The sequence below is a fragment of the Oncorhynchus clarkii genome, chromosome 16 (genome assembly GCF_045791955.1).
Source record: "Oncorhynchus clarkii lewisi isolate Uvic-CL-2024 chromosome 16, UVic_Ocla_1.0, whole genome shotgun sequence".
Taxonomy (NCBI): Eukaryota; Metazoa; Chordata; class Actinopteri; order Salmoniformes; family Salmonidae; genus Oncorhynchus; species Oncorhynchus clarkii.
Window position 1 is genome coordinate 68,345,548 of NC_092162.1, and position 21,301 is coordinate 68,366,848.

The window sequence follows — 21,301 nt, forward strand, 5'->3', positions numbered from 1 at the left end:
TTTTCACCTTCTGAGCAAGTTTGCTAATCCTCTCAAATTGTGAGATTACTTCATGCGGGTATAAAAAAAGTAACACAAATCATTATTTATTATATTCTATAGTTACTCAATCATAACTCAATGTTTATAGACCCTGAATTCATGTCATTTTGTGTTGTTTTTTTATTTTATTTTATCTCTGCCTCTTTTTACTTCTGAAACGTAAGAGTGAAAAATTCATGTTGTGTTTGAGCTACCCTATGGCTTCTGGCTGCTCTCTAAAGGTTAATAAATCTGGATGGTCCGGTTTTTGCTGGATTTCTGCAGAACCGGAATATCAAGGGAGAACTGGCCTGGGCATCCGTGTTTGTGTTCTCTAGCACCGCTCAGACCTGTTTCCCCTGGGGTGGAGATGAGGGGGGGGGCTTTCCCTTGTGTGTATTTCCTCTCTCTCTCTCTCTCTCTCTCTCTCTCTCTCTCTCTCTCTCTCTCTCTCTCTCTGTTACCTTATCCATCTCTATCTCTGGCACTGACCAACCAGCTCTCCAGAGCTAAGGAGGAGAAGAGACAGACTAGACTGCAAGGGATTGACAGACAGAAGGACAGACAGACAGAGTGACGGGTCCTCGTTGGGGACCTGGAAAAAGGTGAGTGTGCCTGTTGACAGTGTGTGGTGGGGAGCTGGGGCCTGTGAAGTTGGGACGGGTTGCTGGGTGGGCCGGTGCCAGGAGGCATGCTGGGCAGGAGAGTCTATTCATTAGCCTACAGGAAAGGACTGTTTCCTTATGAGTCCTTCTCATTGAATCCTCATTAGAACAGGGAATACTTAGACAATGGATGGAAATGAGGATTCATCTGTATAATGAAGGACAGGATGATATTCAATTGCATTATTTACAGTTATATATATATATATATATTTATGGTTAATGTTATCTTCTTCCTAACGGCGTCTTGTATGATCATTGATTGAACCACATGGTTGTTTTGAATAACAAAACAGTATAGTGAAGTGTGCATTTGTTCACATTGAATTTGTCAGACGACGGGTTGATGGTTTGTGGATTAACGGTGATATAAATCAGTGGATTAACGGTGATATAAATCTGTGTGTTGATTTGGGGGCAGATATTTAACATGTTGTGACAATAACCTACTGTTGGGTCCTATGTCTATTTCCCAGCACCGTGTTGTACAGGATTGTAGGATTAAAGGTGGTAATCTGGGATTGCAACCTCCATTTTTATGTGTGGATAAAACTTGTTGAAAAAACTATCATGTTGAGCTAACGGAGGGCAGTCCTTACATCGATAACTCTGTCGATAAACACAGGAGTAGTTCCACTTATCTTCCCTATCCCCCAACTGTTTACCAAAAAAAAATGGCGGGATGTCCAATCAGTTGTTTTTCGATTCCTGGATTTCCCTCTTCTTCTTTTTTTTTTTACGTCAGGAACCATATAACTGAATCTATATTTCTATTTCTATAGAAAATGTAGCCTTGTCGTTGCATACATGAGTGTCTGTCTGTCATTGTCTAATTTCGCCAAATATGTTCCAATTCTGTGACGGATCAGGCTTTATTCACACAGTGTGCATAAGACTGTGGTTTTAAATGTGTGCAACAGATACTTCAGCAACCTCCCTGTATCCTTTCATACGACAGCTTTTCCTTTTCTCGGTGTGTTGAGCTCTGCATCTCCTATCTTCTTGTTCAAACATAGTTATGCAGTGCAGAGCTACACAGCTACACAGGTATACAGCTACACAGGTATACAGCTACACAGGTACACAGCTACACAGGTATACAGCTACACAGGTATATAGCTACACAGCTACACAGCTACACAGCTACACAGCTACACAGCTACACAGGTATACAGCTACACAGGTATACAGCTACACAGCTACACAGGTACACAGCTACACAGCTACACAGCTACACAGGTATACAGCTACACAGGTATACAGCTACACAGCTACACAGCTACACAGGTATACAGGTATACAGCTACACAGGTATACAGCTACACAGCTACACAGCTACACAGGTATATAGCTACAAAGCTACACAGGTATACAGCTACACAGGTATACAGCTACACAGCTACACAGCTACACAGGTATACAGGTATACAGCTACACAGGTATACAGCTACAAAGCTACACAGGTATACAGCTACACAGGTATACAGCTACACAGCTACAAAGCTACACAGGTATACAGCTACACAGGTATATAGCTACACAGCTACACAGCTACACAGCTACAGAGCTATACAGCTACACAGCTACACAGCTACACAGCTACACAGGTATATAGCTACACAGCTACACAGCTACACAGGTATACAGCTACACAGCTACACAGCTATACAGCTACACAGTATACAGCTACACAGGTATACAGCTACACAGCAACACAGCTACACAGCTACACAGTATACAGCTACACAGGTATACAGCTACACAGGTATATAGCTACACAGCTACACAGCTACACAGGTATATAGCTACACAGCTACACAGCTACACAGGTATACAGCAACACAGCTACACAGCTACACAGGTATACAGCTACACAGCAACACAGCTACACAGCTAGAAAAGCTATACAGCTATACAGCTATGCAGCTATACAGCTACACAGTATACAGCAACACAGCTACACAGCTACACAGCAAAACAGCAACACAGCTACACAGCTATACAGCTAGAAAAGCTACACAGCTACACAGATACAAAGCTACACAGATACACAGCTACACAGGTATACAGATACAAAGCTACACAGCTACACAGCTATACAGAAAAGCTAGAAAAGCTACACAGCTAGTACCCATTTCTGTTCTATAGGTGTATATACATTTAGACCACTAGGACAGATACAGATACATAGATTTGGATATGAGTAATTCAGGTCTATTGATCTGTGAACTTTAGGTCACTTTAGGTCAATTCAGGTCTATTGATCTTTAAAAAAAGGGGGGGGGATAGATTATTGATAACTGAAAATGGACCTCGATCAATCTACAATGTACATGTATGTAATATGTGTGTATGTCACAGTTTGAACTGAGAGCCTGTTAAGCAACACTCTGTGAGCAGGGAAAGGCAGACCGTTGGACAGACAGGTCTTCTCTTGCTTTGCTGCAACATTTGGGACAGTTAAGACAACGTATCCCGACATGCTGCTTCTGAGAAAAGCTCAGATCAAAAAATGCTTCACGGTGTTTAGTGTGTTGACACACCCTCTCACCCTCCCCTTCTATTGGGAATTACGCAGAGTCAAGTAAAAAAAAAAATAAATAGAGAAGAAGGCCTGAATTTTCATGGAATAGTGAACAGCATTGATCCTCACAGAACATACTGTACTACTGCTCTAGACATGTTATAGTCTACTGTACTGCTCCTCTAGACATGTTATAGTCTACTGTACTGCTCCACTAGACATGTTATAGTCTACTGTACTGCTCCTCTAGACATGTTATAGTCTACTGTACTGCTCCACTAGACATGTTATAGTCTACTGTACTGCTCCTCTAGACATGTTATAGTGTACTGTACTGCTCCTCTAGACATGTTATAGTCTACTGTACTGCTCCTCTCCTCTAGACGTGTTATAGTCTACTGTACTGCTCCACTAGACATGTTATAGTCTACTGTACTGCTCCTCTCCTCTAGACATGTTATAGTCTACTGTACTGCTCCTCTCCTCTAGACATGTTATATTCTACTGTACTGCTCCTCTAGACATGTTATAGTCTACTGTACTACTGCTCTAGACATGTTATAGTCTATTGTACTGCTCCTCTAGACATGTTATAGTCTACTGTACTGCTCCTCTCCTCTAGACATGTTATAGTCTACTGTACTGCTCCTCTCCTCTAGACATGTTATAGTCTACTGTACTGCTCCACTAGACATGTTATAGTCTACTGTACTGCTCCACTAGACATGTTATAGTCTACTGTACTGCTCCTCTCCTCTAGACATGTTACAGTCTACTGTACTGCTCCTCTAGACATGTTATAGTCTACTGTACTGCTCCTCTCCTCTAGACATGTTATAGTCTACTGTCCTGCTCCTCTCCTCTAGACATGTTATAGTCTACTGTACTGCTCCACTAGACATGTTATAGTCAACTGTACTGCTCCACTAGACATGTTATAGTCTACTGTACTGCTCCTCTAGACATGTTATAGTCTACTGTACTGCTCCTCTCCTCTAGACATGTTATAGTCTACTGTACTGCTCCACTAGACATGTTATAGTCTACTGTAATGCTCCACTAGACATGTTATAGTCTACTGTACTGCTCCTCTCCTCTAGAGATGTTATAGTCTACTGTACTGCTCCTCTAGACATGTTATAGTCTACTGTACTGCTCCACTAGAAATGTTATAGTATACTGTACTGCTCCTCTAGACATGTTATAGTCTACTGTACTGCTCCACTAGACATGTTATAGTCTACTGTACTGCTCCTCTCCTCTAGACATGTTATAGTCTACTGTACTGCTCCTCTCCTCTAGACATGTTATAGTCTACTGTACTGCTCCTCTCCTCTAGACATGTTATAGTCTACTGTACTGCTCCTCTAGACATGTTATAGTCTACTGTACTACTGCTCTAGACATGTTATAGTCTATTGTACTGCTCCTCTAGACATGTTATAGTCTACTGTACTGCTCCTCTCCTCTAGACATGTTATAGTCTACTGTACTGCTCCTCTCCTCTAGACATGTTATAGTCTACTGTACTGCTCCTATAGACATGTTATAGTCTACTGTACTGCTCCTCTCCTCTAGACATGTTATAGTCTACTGTACTGCTCCTCTAGACATGTTATAGTCTACTGTACTACTGCTCTAGACATGTTATAGTCTATTGTACTGCTCCTCTAGACATGTTATAGTCTACTGTACTGCTCCTCTCCTCTAGACATGTTATAGTCTACTGTCCTGCTCCTCTCCTCTAGACATGTTATAGTCTACTGTACTGCTCCACTCCTCTAGACATGTTATAGTCTACTGTACTGCTCCTCTCCTCTAGAGATGTTATATTCTACTGTACTGCTCCTCTAGACATGTTATAGTCTACTGTACTACTGCTCTAGACATGTTATAGTCTATTGTACTGCTCCTCTAGACATGTTATAGTCTACTGTACTGCTCCTCTCCTCTAGACATGTTATAGTCTACTGTACTGCTCCTCTCCTATAGACATGTTATAGTCTACTGTACTGCTCCACTAGACATGTTATAGTCTACTGTACTGCTCCACTAGACATGTTATAGTCTACTGTACTGCTCCTCTCCTCTAGACATGTTACAGTCTACTGTACTGCTCCTCTAGACATGTTATAGTCTACTGTACTGCTCCTCTCCTCTAGACATGTTATAGTCTACTGTCCTGCTCCTCTCCTCTAGACATGTTATAGTCTACTGTACTGCTCCACTAGACATGTTATAGTCTACTGTACTGCTCCACTAGACATGTTATAGTCTACTGTACTGCTCCTCTAGACATGTTATAGTCTACTGTACTGCTCCTCTCCTCTAGACATGTTATAGTCTACTGTACTGCTCCACTAGACATGTTATAGTCTACTGTAATGCTCCACTAGACATGTTATAGTCTACTGTACTGCTCCTCTCCTCTAGAGATGTTATAGTCTACTGTACTGCTCCTCTAGACATGTTATAGTCTACTGTACTGCTCCACTAGACATGTTATAGTATACTGTACTGCTCCTCTAGACATGTTATAGTCTACTGTACTGCTCCACTAGACATGTTATAGTCTACTGTACTGCTCCTCTCCTCTAGACATGTTATAGTCTACTGTACTGCTCCTCTCCTCTAGACATGTTATAGTCTACTGTACTGCTCCTCTCCTCTAGACATGTTATAGTCTACTGTACTGCTCCTCTAGACATGTTATAGTCTACTGTACTACTGCTCTAGACATGTTATAGTCTATTGTACTGCTCCTCTAGACATGTTATAGTCTACTGTACTGCTCCTCTCCTCTAGACATGTTATAGTCTACTGTACTGCTCCTCTCCTCTAGACATGTTATAGTCTACTGTACTGCTCCTCTAGACATGTTATAGTCTACTGTACTGCTCCTCTCCTCTAGACATGTTATAGTCTACTGTACTGCTCCTCTAGACATGTTATAGTCTACTGTACTACTGCTCTAGACATGTTATAGTCTATTGTACTGCTCCTCTAGACATGTTATAGTCTACTGTACTGCTCCTCTCCTCTAGACATGTTATAGTCTACTGTCCTGCTCCTCTCCTCTAGACATGTTATAGTCTACTGTACTGCTCCACTCCTCTAGACATGTTATAGTCTACTGTACTGCTCCTCTCCTCTAGACATGTTATAGTCTACTGTACTGCTCCTCTAGACATGTTATAGTCTACTGTACTGCTCCTCTAGACATGTTATAGTCTACTGTACTGCTCCACTAGACATGTTATAGTCTACTGTACTGCTCCACTAGACATGTTATGGTCTACTGTACTGCTCCTCTCCTCTAGACATGTTATAGTCTACTGTACTGCTCCTCTAGACATGTTATAGTCTACTGTACTGCTCCACTAGACATGTTATAGTCTACTGTACTGCTCCTCTAGACATGTTATAGTCTACTGTACTGCTCCACTAGACCAAATCAAATCAAATTTATTTTTATATAGCCCTTCGTACATCAGCTGATATCTCAAAGTGCTGTACAGAAACCCAGCCTAAAACCCCAAACAGCAAGCAATGCAGGTGTAGAAGCGCGGTGGCTAGGAAAAACTCCCTAGAAAGGCCAAAACCTAGGAAGAAACCTAGAGAGGAACCAGGCTATGTGGGGTGGCCAGTCCTCTTCTGGCTGTGCCGGGTGGAGATTATAACAAAACATGGTCAAGATGTTCAAATGTTCATAAATGACCAGCATGGTCGAATTATAATAAGGCAGAATAGTTGAAACTGGAGCAGCAGCACAGTCAGGTGGACTGGGGACAGCAAGGAGTCATCATGTCAGGTATTCCTGGGGCATGGTCCTATGGCTCAGGTCAGTTGAAACTGGAGCAGCAGCACAGCCAGGTGGACTGGGGACAGCAAGGAGTCATCATGTCAGGTAGTCCTGGGGCATGGTCCTAGGGCTCAGGTCCTCCGAGAGAGAGAAAGAGAGAAGGAGAGAATTAGAGAACGCACACTTAGATTCACACAGGACACCGAATAGGACAGGAGAAGTACTCCAGATATAACAAACTGACCCTAGCCCCCCGACACATAAACTACTGCAGCATAAATACTGGAGGCTGAGACAGGAGGGGTCAGGAGACACTGTGGCCCCATCCGAGGACACCCCCGGACAGGGCCAAACAGGAAGGATATAACCCCACCCACTTTGCCAAAGCACAGCCCCCACAACACTAGAGGGATATCTTCAACCACCAACTTACCATCCTGAGACAAGGCTGAGTATAGCCCACAAAGACCTCCGCCACGGCACAACCCAAGGGGGGGGGGCGCCAACCCAGACAGGATGACCACATCAGTGACTCAACCCACTCAGGTGACGCACCCCCTCCAGGGACGGCATGAGAGAGCCCCAGTAAAGCCAGCCCCTGTAATAGGGTTAGAGGCAGAGAATCCCAGTGGAAAGAGGGGAACCGGCCAGGCAGAGACAGCAAGGGCGGTTCGTTGCTCCAGAGCCTTTCCGTTCACCCTCCCACTCCTGGGCCAGACTACACTCAATCATATGACCCACTGAAGAGATGAGTCTTCAGTAGAGACTTAAAGGTTGAGACCGAGTTTGCGTCTCTGACATGGGTAGGCAGACCGTTCCATAAAAATGGAGCTCTATAGGAGAAAGCCCTGCCTCCAGCTGTTTGCTTAAAAATTCTAGGGACAATTAGGAGGCCTGCGTCTTGTGACCGTAGCGTACGTGTAGGTATGTACGGCAGGACCAAATCAGAGAGATAGGTAGGAGCAAGCCCATGTAATGCTTTGTAGGTTAGCAGTAAAACCTTGAAATCAGCCCTTGCTTTGACAGGAAGCCAGTGTAGAGAGGCTAGCACTGGAGTAATATGATCAAATTTTTTGGTTCTAGTCAGGATTCTAGCAGCCGTATTTAGCACTAACTGAAGTTTATTTAGTGCTTTATCCGGGTAGCCGGAAAGTAGAGCATTGCAGTAGTCTAACCTGGAAGTGACAAAAGCATGGATTAATTTTTCTGCATCATTTTTGGACAGAAAGTTTCTGATTTTTGCAATGTTACGTAGATGGAAAAAAGCTGTCCTTGAAATGGTCTTGATATGTTCTTCAAAAGAGAGATCAGGGTCCAGAGTAACGCCGAGGTCCTTCACAGTTTTATTTGAGACGACTGTACAACCATTAAGATTAATTGTCAGATTCAACAGAAGATCTAGACATGTTATAGTCTACTGTACTGCTCCTCTAGACATGTTATAGTGTACTGTACTGCTCCTCTAGACATGTTATGGTCTACTGTACTGCTCCTCTCCTCTAGACATGTTATATTCTACTGTACTGCTCCTCTAGACATGTTATAGTCTACTGTACTGCTCCTCTCCTCTAGACATGTTATAGTCTACTGTACTGCTCCTCTCCTCTAGACATGTTATATTCTACTGTACTGCTCCTCTAGACATGTTATAGTCTACTGTACTACTGCTCTAGACATGTTATAGTCTATTGTACTGCTCCTCTAGACATGTTATAGTCTACTGTACTGCTCCTCTCCTCTAGACATGTTATGGTCTACTGTACTGCTCCTCTCCTCTAGACATGTTATAGTCTACTGTACTGCTCCACTAGACATGTTATAGTCTACTGTACTGCTCCACTAGACATGTTATAGTCTACTGTACTGCTCCTCTCCTCTAGACATGTTACAGTCTACTGTACTGCTCCTCTAGACATGTTATAGTCTACTGTACTGCTCCTCTCCTCTAGACATGTTATAGTCTACTGTCCTGCTCCTCTCCTCTAGACATGTTATAGTCCACTGTACTGCTCCACTAGACATGTTATAGTCTACTGTACTGCTCCTCTAGACATGTTATAGTCTACTGTACTGCTCCTCTCCTCTAGACATGTTAAAGTCTACTGTACTGCTCCACTAGACATGTTATAGTCTACTGTAATGCTCCACTAGACATGTTATAGTCTACTGTACTGCTCCTCTCCTCTAGAGATGTTATAGTCTACTGTACTGCTCCTCTAGACATGTTATAGTCTACTGTACTGCTCCACTAGACATGTTATAGTATACTGTACTGCTCCTCTAGACATGTTATAGTCTACTGTACTGCTCCACTAGACATGTTATAGTCTACTGTACTGCTCCTCTCCTCTAGACATGTTATAGTCTACTGTACTGCTCCTCTCCTCTAGACATGTTATAGTCTACTGTACTGCTCTAGACATGTTATAGTCTACTGTACTGCTCCTCTCCTCTAGACATGTTATAGTCTACTGTACTGCTCCTCTAGACATGTTATAGTCTACTGTACTGCTCCACTAGACATGTTATAGTCTACTGTACTGCTCCTCTAGACATGTTATAGTCTACTGTACTGCTCCTCTCCTCTAGACATGTTATAGTCTACTGTACTGCTCCACTAGACATGTTATAGTCTACTGTACTGCTCCACTAGACATGTTATAGTCTACTGTACTGCTCCACTAGACATGTTATAGTCTACTGTACTGCTCCACTAGACATGTTATAGTCTACTGTACTGCTCCACTAGACATGTTATAGTCTACTGTACTGCTCCACTAGACATGTTATAGTCTACTGTACTGCTCCTCTCTAGACATGTTATAGTCTACTGTACTGCTCCACTAGACATGTTATAGTCTACTGTACTGCTCCACTAGACATGTTATAGTCTACTGTACTGCTCCACTAGACATGTTATAGTCTACTGTACTGCTCCTCTAGACATGTTATAGTCTACTGTACTGCTCCTCTCCTCTAGACATGTTATAGTCTACTGTACTGCTCCTCTAGACATGTTATAGTCTACTGTACTGCTCCTCTCCTCTAGACATGTTATGGTCTACTGTACTGCTCCTCTCCTCTAGACATGTTATAGTCTACTGTACTGCTCCACTAGACATGTTATAGTCTACTGTACTGCTCCACTAGACATGTTATAGTCTACTGTACTGCTCCTCTCCTCTAGACATGTTACAGTCTACTGTACTGCTCCTCTAGACATGTTATAGTCTACTGTACTGCTCCTCTCCTCTAGACATGTTATAGTCTACTGTCCTGCTCCTCTCCTCTAGACATGTTATAGTCCACTGTACTGCTCCACTAGACATGTTATAGTCTACTGTACTGCTCCTCTAGACATGTTATAGTCTACTGTACTGCTCCTCTCCTCTAGACATGTTAAAGTCTACTGTACTGCTCCACTAGACATGTTATAGTCTACTGTAATGCTCCACTAGACATGTTATAGTCTACTGTACTGCTCCTCTCCTCTAGAGATGTTATAGTCTACTGTACTGCTCCTCTAGACATGTTATAGTCTACTGTACTGCTCCACTAGACATGTTATAGTATACTGTACTGCTCCTCTAGACATGTTATAGTCTACTGTACTGCTCCACTAGACATGTTATAGTCTACTGTACTGCTCCTCTCCTCTAGACATGTTATAGTCTACTGTACTGCTCCTCTCCTCTAGACATGTTATAGTCTACTGTACTGCTCTAGACATGTTATAGTCTACTGTACTGCTCCTCTCCTCTAGACATGTTATAGTCTACTGTACTGCTCCTCTAGACATGTTATAGTCTACTGTACTGCTCCACTAGACATGTTATAGTCTACTGTACTGCTCCTCTAGACATGTTATAGTCTACTGTACTGCTCCTCTCCTCTAGACATGTTATAGTCTACTGTACTGCTCCACTAGACATGTTATAGTCTACTGTACTGCTCCACTAGACATGTTATAGTCTACTGTACTGCTCCACTAGACATGTTATAGTCTACTGTACTGCTCCACTAGACATGTTATAGTCTACTGTACTGCTCCACTAGACATGTTATAGTCTACTGTACTGCTCCACTAGACATGTTATAGTCTACTGTACTGCTCCTCTAGACATGTTATAGTCTACTGTACTGCTCCACTAGACATGTTATAGTCTACTGTACTGCTCCACTAGACATGTTATAGTCTACTGTACTGCTCCACTAGACATGTTATAGTCTACTGTACTGCTCCTCTAGACATGTTATAGTCTACTGTACTGCTCCTCTCCTCTAGACATGTTATAGTCTACTGTACTGCTCCTCTAGACATGTTATAGTCTACTGTACTGCTCCTCTCCTCTAGACATGTTATAGTCTACTCTACTGCTCCTCTAGACATGTTATAGTCTATTGTACTGCTCCTCTAGACATGTTATAGTCTACTGTACTGCTCCTCTCCTCTAGACATGTTATAGTCTACTGTACTACTCCACTAGACATGTTATAGTCTACTGTACTGCTCCTCTCCTCTAGACATGTTATAGTATACTGTACTGCTCCTCTCCTCTAGACATGTTATAGTCTACTGTACTGCTCCTCTAGACATGTTATAGTCTACTGTACTGCTCCTCTCCTCTAGACATGTTATAGTCTACTGTACTGCTCCTCTAGACATGTTATAGTCTATTGTACTGCTCCTCTAGACATGTTATAGTCTACTGTACTGCTCCTCTCCTCTAGACATGTTATAGTCTACTGTACTGCTCCACTAGACATGTTATAGTCTACTGTACTGCTCCTCTCCTCTAGACATGTTATAGTCTACTGTACTGCTCCTCTCCTCTAGACATGTTATAGTCTACTGTACTGCTCTAGACATGTTATAGTATACTGTTCTGCTCCTCTAGACATGTTGTGTTTCATGGCCTTATTGTATAATATCTCATGACAGGACTACAGGCATCTTACAGCATATTGTGTCATGTTATTCAATGTTCCCTGCTCCTCTCCTCTAGACATGTTATAGTCTACTGTACTGCTCCTCTAGACATGTTATGGTCTACTGTACTGCTCCTCTCCTCTAGACATGTTATAGTCTACTGTACTGCTCCACTAGACATGTTATAGTCTACTGTACTGCTCCTCTCCTCTAGACATGTTATAGTCTACTGTACTGCTCCACTAGACATGTTATAGTCTACTGTACTGCTCCACTAGACATGTTATAGTCTACTGTACTGCTCCTCTCCTCTAGAGATGTTATATTCTACTGTACTGCTCCTCTAGACATGTTATAGTCTACTGTACTGCTCCACTAGACATGTTATAGTATACTGTACTGCTCCTCTAGACATGTTATAGTCTACTGTACTGCTCCACTAGACATGTTATAGTCTACTGTACTGCTCCTCTCCTCTAGACATGTTATAGTCTACTGTACTGCTCCTCTCCTCTAGACATGTTATAGTCTACTGTACTGCTCCTCTAGACATGTTATAGTCTACTGTACTGCTGCTCTAGACATGTTGTGTTTCATGGCCTTATTGTATAATATCTCATGACAGGACTACAGGCATCTTACAGCATATTGTGTCATGTTATTCAATGTTCCCTGTTCTATCAATTAAACGTAGACCTGTAGGACATAAGATAAGGGAAATCTACTAACAAGTCTCAAGTGATATTCTCTCTCTCTCTCTCTCTCTCTCTCTCTCTCTCTCTCTCTCTCTCTCTCTCACACACACACACACACACACACACACACTTACTTGTTATCATTTCCAATATCTCTGCATAAGTTTGCCTCCTATTTGTGGAAGTTAAGGCCTTAAGGTCTGCTGCGCTCGCTCTGGCATGCTCTTGTGGAAACCTGAACCTATGCTTTGGTTGGTTTTCTTTGGTTGGTTTTCTTCCCCAGTTGAGGACATTTCTGTTGTGGATGACAGCTGAGAGAGAGAGAGAGAGGGGTCCTGTGTAAAGGTCGGCTGTGACAGCAGTGTTTCCATGGCTCTGGATGGTTTCAACAATCTCCTCCACAAACTGAGGGAGTCCCACGACCGAGAGGTCCAAAGTGAGTGATCAATCCTTCTGCCGTGTCAGTGTTGCTGATGATCTGAGATGTGAGCGTGGTACCACACAAGACAATACTATAGAATTAATATTCTATCAATCCATCTACAATCTCTCTCTCTCTCTCTCTCTCTCTCTCTCTCTCTCTCTCTCTCTCTCTCTCCATCTCTCTCCACCTCTCTCTCTCTCCATCTCTCTCTCTCTCTCTCGCTCTCTCTCTCTCCATCTCTCCCTCCCTCTCTCTCTCTTTCCCTCCCTCTCTCTCTCTCTCTCTTCTCTCTCTCTCTCTCTCTCTCTCTCTCTCTCTCTCTCTCTCTCTACCTCTCTCTCTCTCTCTCTCTTTCTCTCGCTCTCCATCTCTCTCTCTCTCTCGCTCTCCATCTCTCTCCACCTCTCTCTCTCCATCTCTCTCCACCATCTCTCTCTCTCTCTCTCTCTCTCTCTCTCTCTCTCTCTCTCTCTCTCTCTCATCTCTCTCCACCTCTCTCTCTCTCCATCTCTCTCCCCCATCTCTCTCTTTCTCTCTCTCTCTCTCTCTCTCTCTCTCTCTCTCTCCCTCCCTCCCTCTCTCTCTCTTTCCCTCTCTCTCTCCCTCTCTCTCTGTAGAATGGCAAGAGAAATTGCAGGAGCTAACCAATAAAAAGGGCTGGTAAGTCCATTTCAAAACACATTACTAAAAGGTGATATATTGATATGTGGAAGAAGTAGTGATACCAGGTGGTGCAGGTAGGCAGCAACACCGCTGTCACACTGATCCTCAACACGGGGGCCCAACAGGGGTGCGTGGCCACGCACGTCTCTAACTCAATCATCAAGTTTGCTGATGACAAAACAGTGGTAGGCCTAATCACCAACAATGACGAGACAGACTATAGAGAGGAGGTGAGGGCAGAGTGGTGGCAGGAAAATCACCTCTCACTCAATGTCAACAAAACAAAGGAGCTGATCGTGGACTAAAAACGTAAAGTTCCTCGGCGTGCGCATCACTGAGGACCTAAAATGGTCCTTCCAGAACAACAGTGTGGTGAAGAAGGCGCAACATCGCCTCTTCAATCTCAGGAGGCTGAAGAAATTTGGCTTGGCCCCTAAGACCCTCAGAAACTTCTACAGATACACCATCGAGAGCATTCTGTCGGGAGCCACCGCATGGCTCTCCAGAAGGCAGTCAGCCCAACGCATCACCAGGGGCACACTGCCTGCCCTCCAGAACATCTACAGGAAGGCCACATCACATCATTAAGGACCTCAGCCACCTGAGTCATGGCCTGTTCACCTTGCTACCATCTCGAAGGTGGGTACAGGTGCATCAAAGCTGGGACCGAAAGCTAATAAATAGCTTCTACAGTGCCTTGCGAAAGTATTCGGCCCCCTTGAACTTTGCGACCTTTTGCCACATTTCAGGCTTCAAACATAAAGATATAAAACTGTATTTTTTTGTGAAGAATCAATAACAAGTGGGACACAATCATGAAGTGAAGTGGAACGACATTTTTTGGATATTTCTTTTTACTTATTACTTTTTTAACAAATAAAAAATTGAAAAATTGGGCGTGCAAAATTATTCAGCCCCCTTAAGTTAATACTTTGTAGCGCCACCTTTTGCTGCGATTACAGCTGTAAGTCGCTTGGGGTATGTCTCTATCAGTTTTGCACATCGAGAGACTGACATTTTTTCCCATTCCTCCTTGCAAAACAGCTCGAGCTCAGTGAGGTTGGATGGAGAGCATTTGTGAACAGCAGTTTTCAGTTCTTTCCACAGATTCTCGATTGGATTCAGGTCTGGACTCTGACTTGGCCATTCTAACACCTGGATATGTTTATTTTTGAACCATTCATTGTAGATTTTGCTTTATGTTTTGGATAATTGTCTTGTTGGAAGACAAATCTCCGTCCCAGTCTCAGGTCTTTTGCAGACTCCATCAGGTTTTCTTCCAGAATGGTCCTGTATTTGGCTCCATCCATCTTCCCATCAATTTTAACCATCTTCACTGTCCCTGCTGAAGAAAAGCAGGCCCAAACCATGATGCTGCCACCACCATGTTTGACAGTGGGGATGGTGTGTTCAGCTGTGTTGCTTTTACGCCAAACATAACGTTTTGCATTGTTGCCAAAAAGTTCAGTTTTGGTTTCATCTGACCAGAGCACCTTCTTCCACATGTTTGGTGTGTCTCCCAGGTGGCTTGTTTTGATTCACTAAAGGGTGAAATGTTGATGTGTGGGAGACGTATTGATACCTGTTGGTGTGCTGGTCTATGTAGTGACACAAAGAGAATGGAGGAGCTGTTCAACAGGAACCAACAACTGAGAGAGCAGCAGAGGTTACTCACAGACAACATCAAACAGCTGGAAAACAGGTGGGTGGTGTGTGTGTGTGTGTGTGTGTGTGTGTGTGTGTGTGTGTGTGTGTGTGTGTGTGTGTGTGTGTGTGTGTGTGTGTGTGTGTGTGTGTGTGTGTGTGTGTGTGCGTGTGCGTGTGCGTGTGTGTGTGTGCTGTATGGGCATGTAGCAATGTGTCTGTCTGTGTTTGGGGTATTTTATGTAGCTCAGTTGGTAGAGCATGGCAAAATAGTGGGTAGGATTCCCGGGACCACCCATATGTGACATGTGAATGACAGACAAAAGCCCCTGGTAAATGGCATATATATTATAGTATTACATCATTTTTTTTTGTGCCACCAATGTGTGTATGCTGTTTTAAAGTAACTGTACAGTGAAAATATCACTTTTAAAAGTGTATATTCTGTTAACCCATACCCAAGTAATGTTCTTGACTCATCTTATACTTGTATTTGTGGCCAACGCATAAATGTAAAAAAAAAAGTATAATAAATCCCAATTTAATCTTGTATCTCAAACATACCGTTTCAGAAATGCTTGCTGTTTATTTGTGTTTTTAACTCTTTATTGTTGGAAAAGGGCTGATAAGTTTTCTACGGTAAAGTCTACACATGTGGTATTCGGTGCATGTGACAAATAAAATGTGATTTGATTGGATATTTCCTCAAAGAGAGAATAATGTCATCCTGCTTCATTGGCTGAGCTGGCCAATCAGCGGTCTACTCGTATGAATATACTTAATGACCGGTATGCTCCCACACCATTCTGTTATCGTGGGTATAGCCACACCATTCTGTTATCGTGGGAATGACCACACCATTCTGTTATCGTGGGAATGACCACACCATTCTGTTATCGTGGGTATAGCCACACCATTCTGTTATCGTGGGTATGACCACACCATTCTGTTATCGTGGGAATGACCACACCATTCTGTTATCGTGGGAATGACCACACCATTCTGTTATCGTGGGTATGACCACACCATTCTGTTATCGTGGGAATGACCACACCATTCTGTTATCGTGGGAATGACCACACCATTCTGTTATCGTGGGTATAGCCACACCATTCTGTTATCGTGGGTATAGCCACACCATTCTGTTATCGTGGGAATGACCACACCATTCTGTTATCGTGGGTATAGCCACACCATTCTGTTATCGTGGGTATAGCCACACCATTCTGTTATCGTGGGTATAGCCACACCATTCTGTTATCGTGGGAATGACCACACCATTCTTTTATCGTGGGTATAGCCACACCATTCTGTTATCGTGGGTATGACCACACCATTCTGTTATTGTGGGAATGACCACACCATTCTGTTATCGTGGGAATGACCACACCATTCTGTTATCGTGAGTATGACCACACCATTCTGTTATCGTGAGTATGACCACACCATTCTGTTATCGTGGGAATGACCACACCATTCTGTTATCGTGGGTATAGCCACACCATTCTGTTATCGTGGGAATGACCACACCATTCTGTTATCGTGGGAATGACCACACCATTCTGTTATCGTGGGTATAGCAACACCATTCTGTTATCGTGGGTATAGCCACACCATTCTGTTATCGTGGGAATGACCACACCATTCTTTTATCGTGGGTATAGCCACACCATTCTGTTATCGTGGGTATGACCGCACCATTCTGTTATTGTGGGAATGACCACACCATTCTGTTATCGTGGGAATGACCACACCATTCTGTTATCGTGAGTATGACCACACCATTCTGTTATCGTGAGTATGACCACACCATTCTGTTATCGTGGGAATGACCACACCATTCTGTTATCGTGGGTATAGCCACACCATTCTGTTATCGTGGGAATGACCACACCATTCTGTTATCGTGGGAATGACCACACCATTCTGTTATCGTGGGTATAGCCACACCATTCTGTTATCGTGGGTATAGCCACACCATTCTGTTATCGTGGGAATGACCACACCATTCTGTTATCGTGGGTATAGCCACACCATTCTGTTATCGTGGGTATAGCCACACCATTCTGTTATTGTGGGTATAGCCACACCATTCTGTTATCGTGGGAATGACCACACCATTCTTTTATCGTGGGTATAGCCACACCATTCTGTTATCGTGGGTATGACCACACCATTCTGTTATCGTGGGAATGACCACACCATTCTGTTATCGTGGGAATGACCACACCATTCTGTTATCGTGGGAATGACCACACCATTCTGTTATCGTGAGTATGACCACACCATTCTGTTATCGTGGGAATGACCACACCATTCTGTTATCGTGGGTATAGCCACACCATTCTGTTATCGTGGGAATGACCACACCATTCTGTTATCGTGGGTATAGCCACACCATTCTGTTATCGTGGGAATGACCACACCATTCTGTTATCGTGGGTATAGCCACACCATTCTGTTATCGTGGGAATGACCACACCATTCTGTTATCGTGGGTATAGCCACACCATTCTGTTATCGTGGGAATGACCACACCATTCTGTTATCGTGGGTATAGCCACACCATTCTGTTATCGTGGGAATGACCACACCATTCTGTTATCGTTGGTATGCTCCCACACCATTCTGTTATCGTGGGAATGACCACACCATTCTGTTATCGTGGGAATGACCACACCATTCTGTTATCGTGGGAATGACCACACCATTCTGTTATCGTGGGAATGACCACACCATTCTGTTATCGTGGGAATGACCACACCATTCTGTTATCGTGGGAATGACCACACCATTCTGTTATCGTGGGAATGACCACACCATTCTGTTATCGTGGGAATGACCACACCATTCTGTTATCGTGGGAATGACCACACCATTCTGTTATCGTGGGAATGACCACACCATTCTGTTATCGTGGGAATGACCAAACCGTTTCTAACACAGAAAAGCTGCTTTTTAACATATTTAATGACCTTTTTTTGTTTATAAGAAAAGTATTTCACTGGACAGTTACTTCAACACCAGTCTGCCTCTAGCTCAATGTTTGTCAGTGTTTGACCCCCCGCCGACCTCTGTGCTTCAGGTTGAGGGCGGGGCTGTGTGACAGGTGTACTGTGACTCAGGATGTGGCCAAGCGCCGGCAGCAGGAGTATGAGACCTCTCAGATCCAGAGCCTACAGCACATCTCCATCCTGGGTAGCTAACAGCTAACACATCACATCAACCCCATTTAGAGTGCCAATTACACTGTGACATTCGGGGAATCTCTATGTTTTTTTTTTGAAGGGACCTCCCATGTCACCCAAATTGTTTATGAACTTATAATAGTAAAGGTGTCATTTAACAGAACATTTATTTATTCATTTATTTATTTATTATTTTATTTATTGTTTTATTTTTCTATTTTTCTATTTTTGATTTTTTTTATTAAATGACCTTTCAATTTGGCATGATTAAAACCACTCATGATATCAACCAAATCACATCAAAAAAGGAGACTACCTGCTCATGTTCATCCGATCCAAAATCATTCCAGTATCCAACCAAAGTACTGTGGAATAACACCACTTGATGAAATGGAAAGTGACAAATGTCACACAATTCCCCAAAGTGTAATGACATTTTGGCAATTGTCATTGGGTCTACATTCTTGTAGCCTTAATTAATTGATGAGGTTTTCTGACGAAATAACCTTTTTCTGTAGAAAGAAAAGTTGGTACACCTGAAAAGAGACAATCCCGGAATGATAAGTACAGCCATATGTGGAAAAACAATTGTTTAAACCATGACACAGATGGTGAGGATGTTTGTTTAATTCGGGAAATAAGCTTTTATTTTCATCTTTACCACTGTACAAATGGCATTTTAATCAAATAGGAGAGTGGTCGACAAGCAGCCTAGTGGTTAGGACGTTGGGCTGCTGGTTAGGACGTTGGGCTGCTGGTTCAAATACCTGAGCGGACAAGGTGAATAGTCTGTCCACTAAACCCTCGTTCCTGTAAAAACTGCACCTATCCAGTGTGTGACAATAAAACAACTTTTTTTTTTCTCACTAATTAGAGAACCCCCCCCCCCCACACACACACACACACACACCTGCATTTAGGAGGACTCATGTTCCATTTTAGGGGGTCATGACCCCCCCCCCTCCCCCTGTTCCCCCTGTAATTTGCACTCTGAGGTCCCCTTCTCCACATGCCTCTCTAGCATTGTGTAAAGATCCAACTAGGCTCCCTGATTTGTAGCTACAGTGCAGTATTTTCACATTAGACATTAGCCATGGCCTGGGGATTATTTTCAGTATTTTCTATTTTGTAGCTGGAGAGATGAACATGATGAAAAAGGAGAACCAGAGGCTGCGAGAGGAAGTCAGGCATCTGAGAGTGGCACTAGAGTAAGTTCTGTATGTTCTACAACATGTGAGTCTGTGTTTCTGTCTTGAGTGTTGTGAGCGTGACATGCTTGTCATTTCAGAGGTCAGAGTGGACATTCCTCCTCCCAGGATGCAACTCCAGAGGTCAGACATTCGGCTGACCTTTCACCTTCTGCTATGCCACACATCCTCACAGCCATCAGGTCTTTTAACCAGCCACCAGAGGGCGCCACTGCAGGGCTGTCCATAGTGAAGACTGAGACAGACCACAGCCTCTCTTTTAGAGTTGACGGTGAGAGTAAAGAAAACACTTCTCGTTATGAACCTTATGAACCTTATGAACCTTATGAACCTTATGAACCTGTCATTTAATGACGACTCATCATCATCACCAGTATAATCATCAGGATGTATTTTCCTCTTGTCTTTTCGACAAACCAGAGACACTACCTGAATGCAGAGATGTGAGGGGATTGAATGGAAAACAATCCTATGTAAATATATTTTGTTCGTCTATAACAAATCGTTAACTAAAAATATCGAGGAATATATCACAGGTCAAAATGTCCTTGTCCTTCTCTCAGCCACCATCTCTCTTTTTATCTAACAAAGGAATCCCATAAGCTCCTATCCATGTCCACTCCCATCACACAAGCATTGAGGCCAGAGCACAGTACAGCCAGAGGCAACACTGGGCAGAAGAGGTGAGCAAGTGAGGCAATAACAGCAAATAGAGGAAAGAGAAACACATTCACATTCAAAAATGTTCCTCTCTTCCCCCTCTTTCTCCTCTTCCCCCATCCCTCTCTTAGAGCCCATAGTGTGGAGGTGGTTGGTCAGCAACGCTCCCCTGTCGCTCCCATCATTCCACACCCCCTACTTGTCCAGAAAGACAGGCCTCTCCCCTCTTCATCCTCCTTCTCATCCTCCTTATCCAACTCTTCCTCTCTACCTGGAGATGAGAAGCACAGCCGTCACCTGGTCCATGCTCCGGTCCCTTACTGGCCACTCCCAATCAAAAGTGCCCGTCTCTCCCTCCCCTGGCCCCTGCCGGAGCACTCCGACTGGGTCACCGTGGCCACCTCTGTGGACGACGGTTTGGTGTCCCAATCCAAACATAATCCCAACCTACCACGCTTCCCCAATCTACAGACCTACGTCCAGCAGAACAGCAGCCTTGGGAAGGCCTGGCTCAAGCCCAGCCACCCTCCCCAGGCCAGCCTGACCAGGAGTCTGTCCACTGAGCACGGAGAGAGACCAACAGCATGGGTACAGGACCGTGACAGGAGGGTGGCGCCACACTCGTGGAGGGAGGCAGTGGTGCAGGCAGAGATGAAGTTCGGGGAGAGTCTGAAAGAGGCTGACTGTCCTCTGGACCTGTCTGATCCTGGGAGGTCCAAAAGCATTAAGTCGCTACAGGACAGCAAGGCCAGCCCCGCGCTACAGGACAGCAAGGCCAGCCCCACGCTACAGGACAGCAAGGCCAGCCCCACGCTACAGGACAGCAAGGCCAGTCCCACGCTACAGGACATGTACATAGAAGGGGAGACATCTAACA

General features: G+C 43.8%; 1 protein-coding gene across 2 annotated transcripts in view; it reads left to right on the forward strand.

Annotated features, from left to right (window-relative positions):
- The first annotated feature begins 488 nt into the window (after positions 1 to 488).
- The window catches only part of LOC139367764 (RBBP8 N-terminal-like protein), a 24,956-nt gene continuing 4,143 nt past the window's right edge, over positions 489 to 21,301 (forward strand). For both annotated transcript variants that reach the window (XM_071106089.1, XM_071106088.1), the window contains exons 1-10: positions 489 to 626; positions 12,921 to 13,073; positions 13,679 to 13,721; positions 15,331 to 15,426; positions 18,454 to 18,566; positions 19,689 to 19,764; positions 19,845 to 20,035; positions 20,185 to 20,237; positions 20,356 to 20,447; positions 20,556 to 21,301. The exon at positions 20,556 to 21,301 is cut by the window's right edge and continues 152 nt beyond it. In XM_071106089.1, the coding sequence (XP_070962190.1) occupies positions 13,007 to 13,073; positions 13,679 to 13,721; positions 15,331 to 15,426; positions 18,454 to 18,566; positions 19,689 to 19,764; positions 19,845 to 20,035; positions 20,185 to 20,237; positions 20,356 to 20,447; positions 20,556 to 21,301 (1,477 nt within the window). In that variant the 5' untranslated portion in view covers positions 489 to 626; positions 12,921 to 13,006. The remainder of the gene's footprint in view (positions 627 to 12,920; positions 13,074 to 13,678; positions 13,722 to 15,330; positions 15,427 to 18,453; positions 18,567 to 19,688; positions 19,765 to 19,844; positions 20,036 to 20,184; positions 20,238 to 20,355; positions 20,448 to 20,555) is intronic.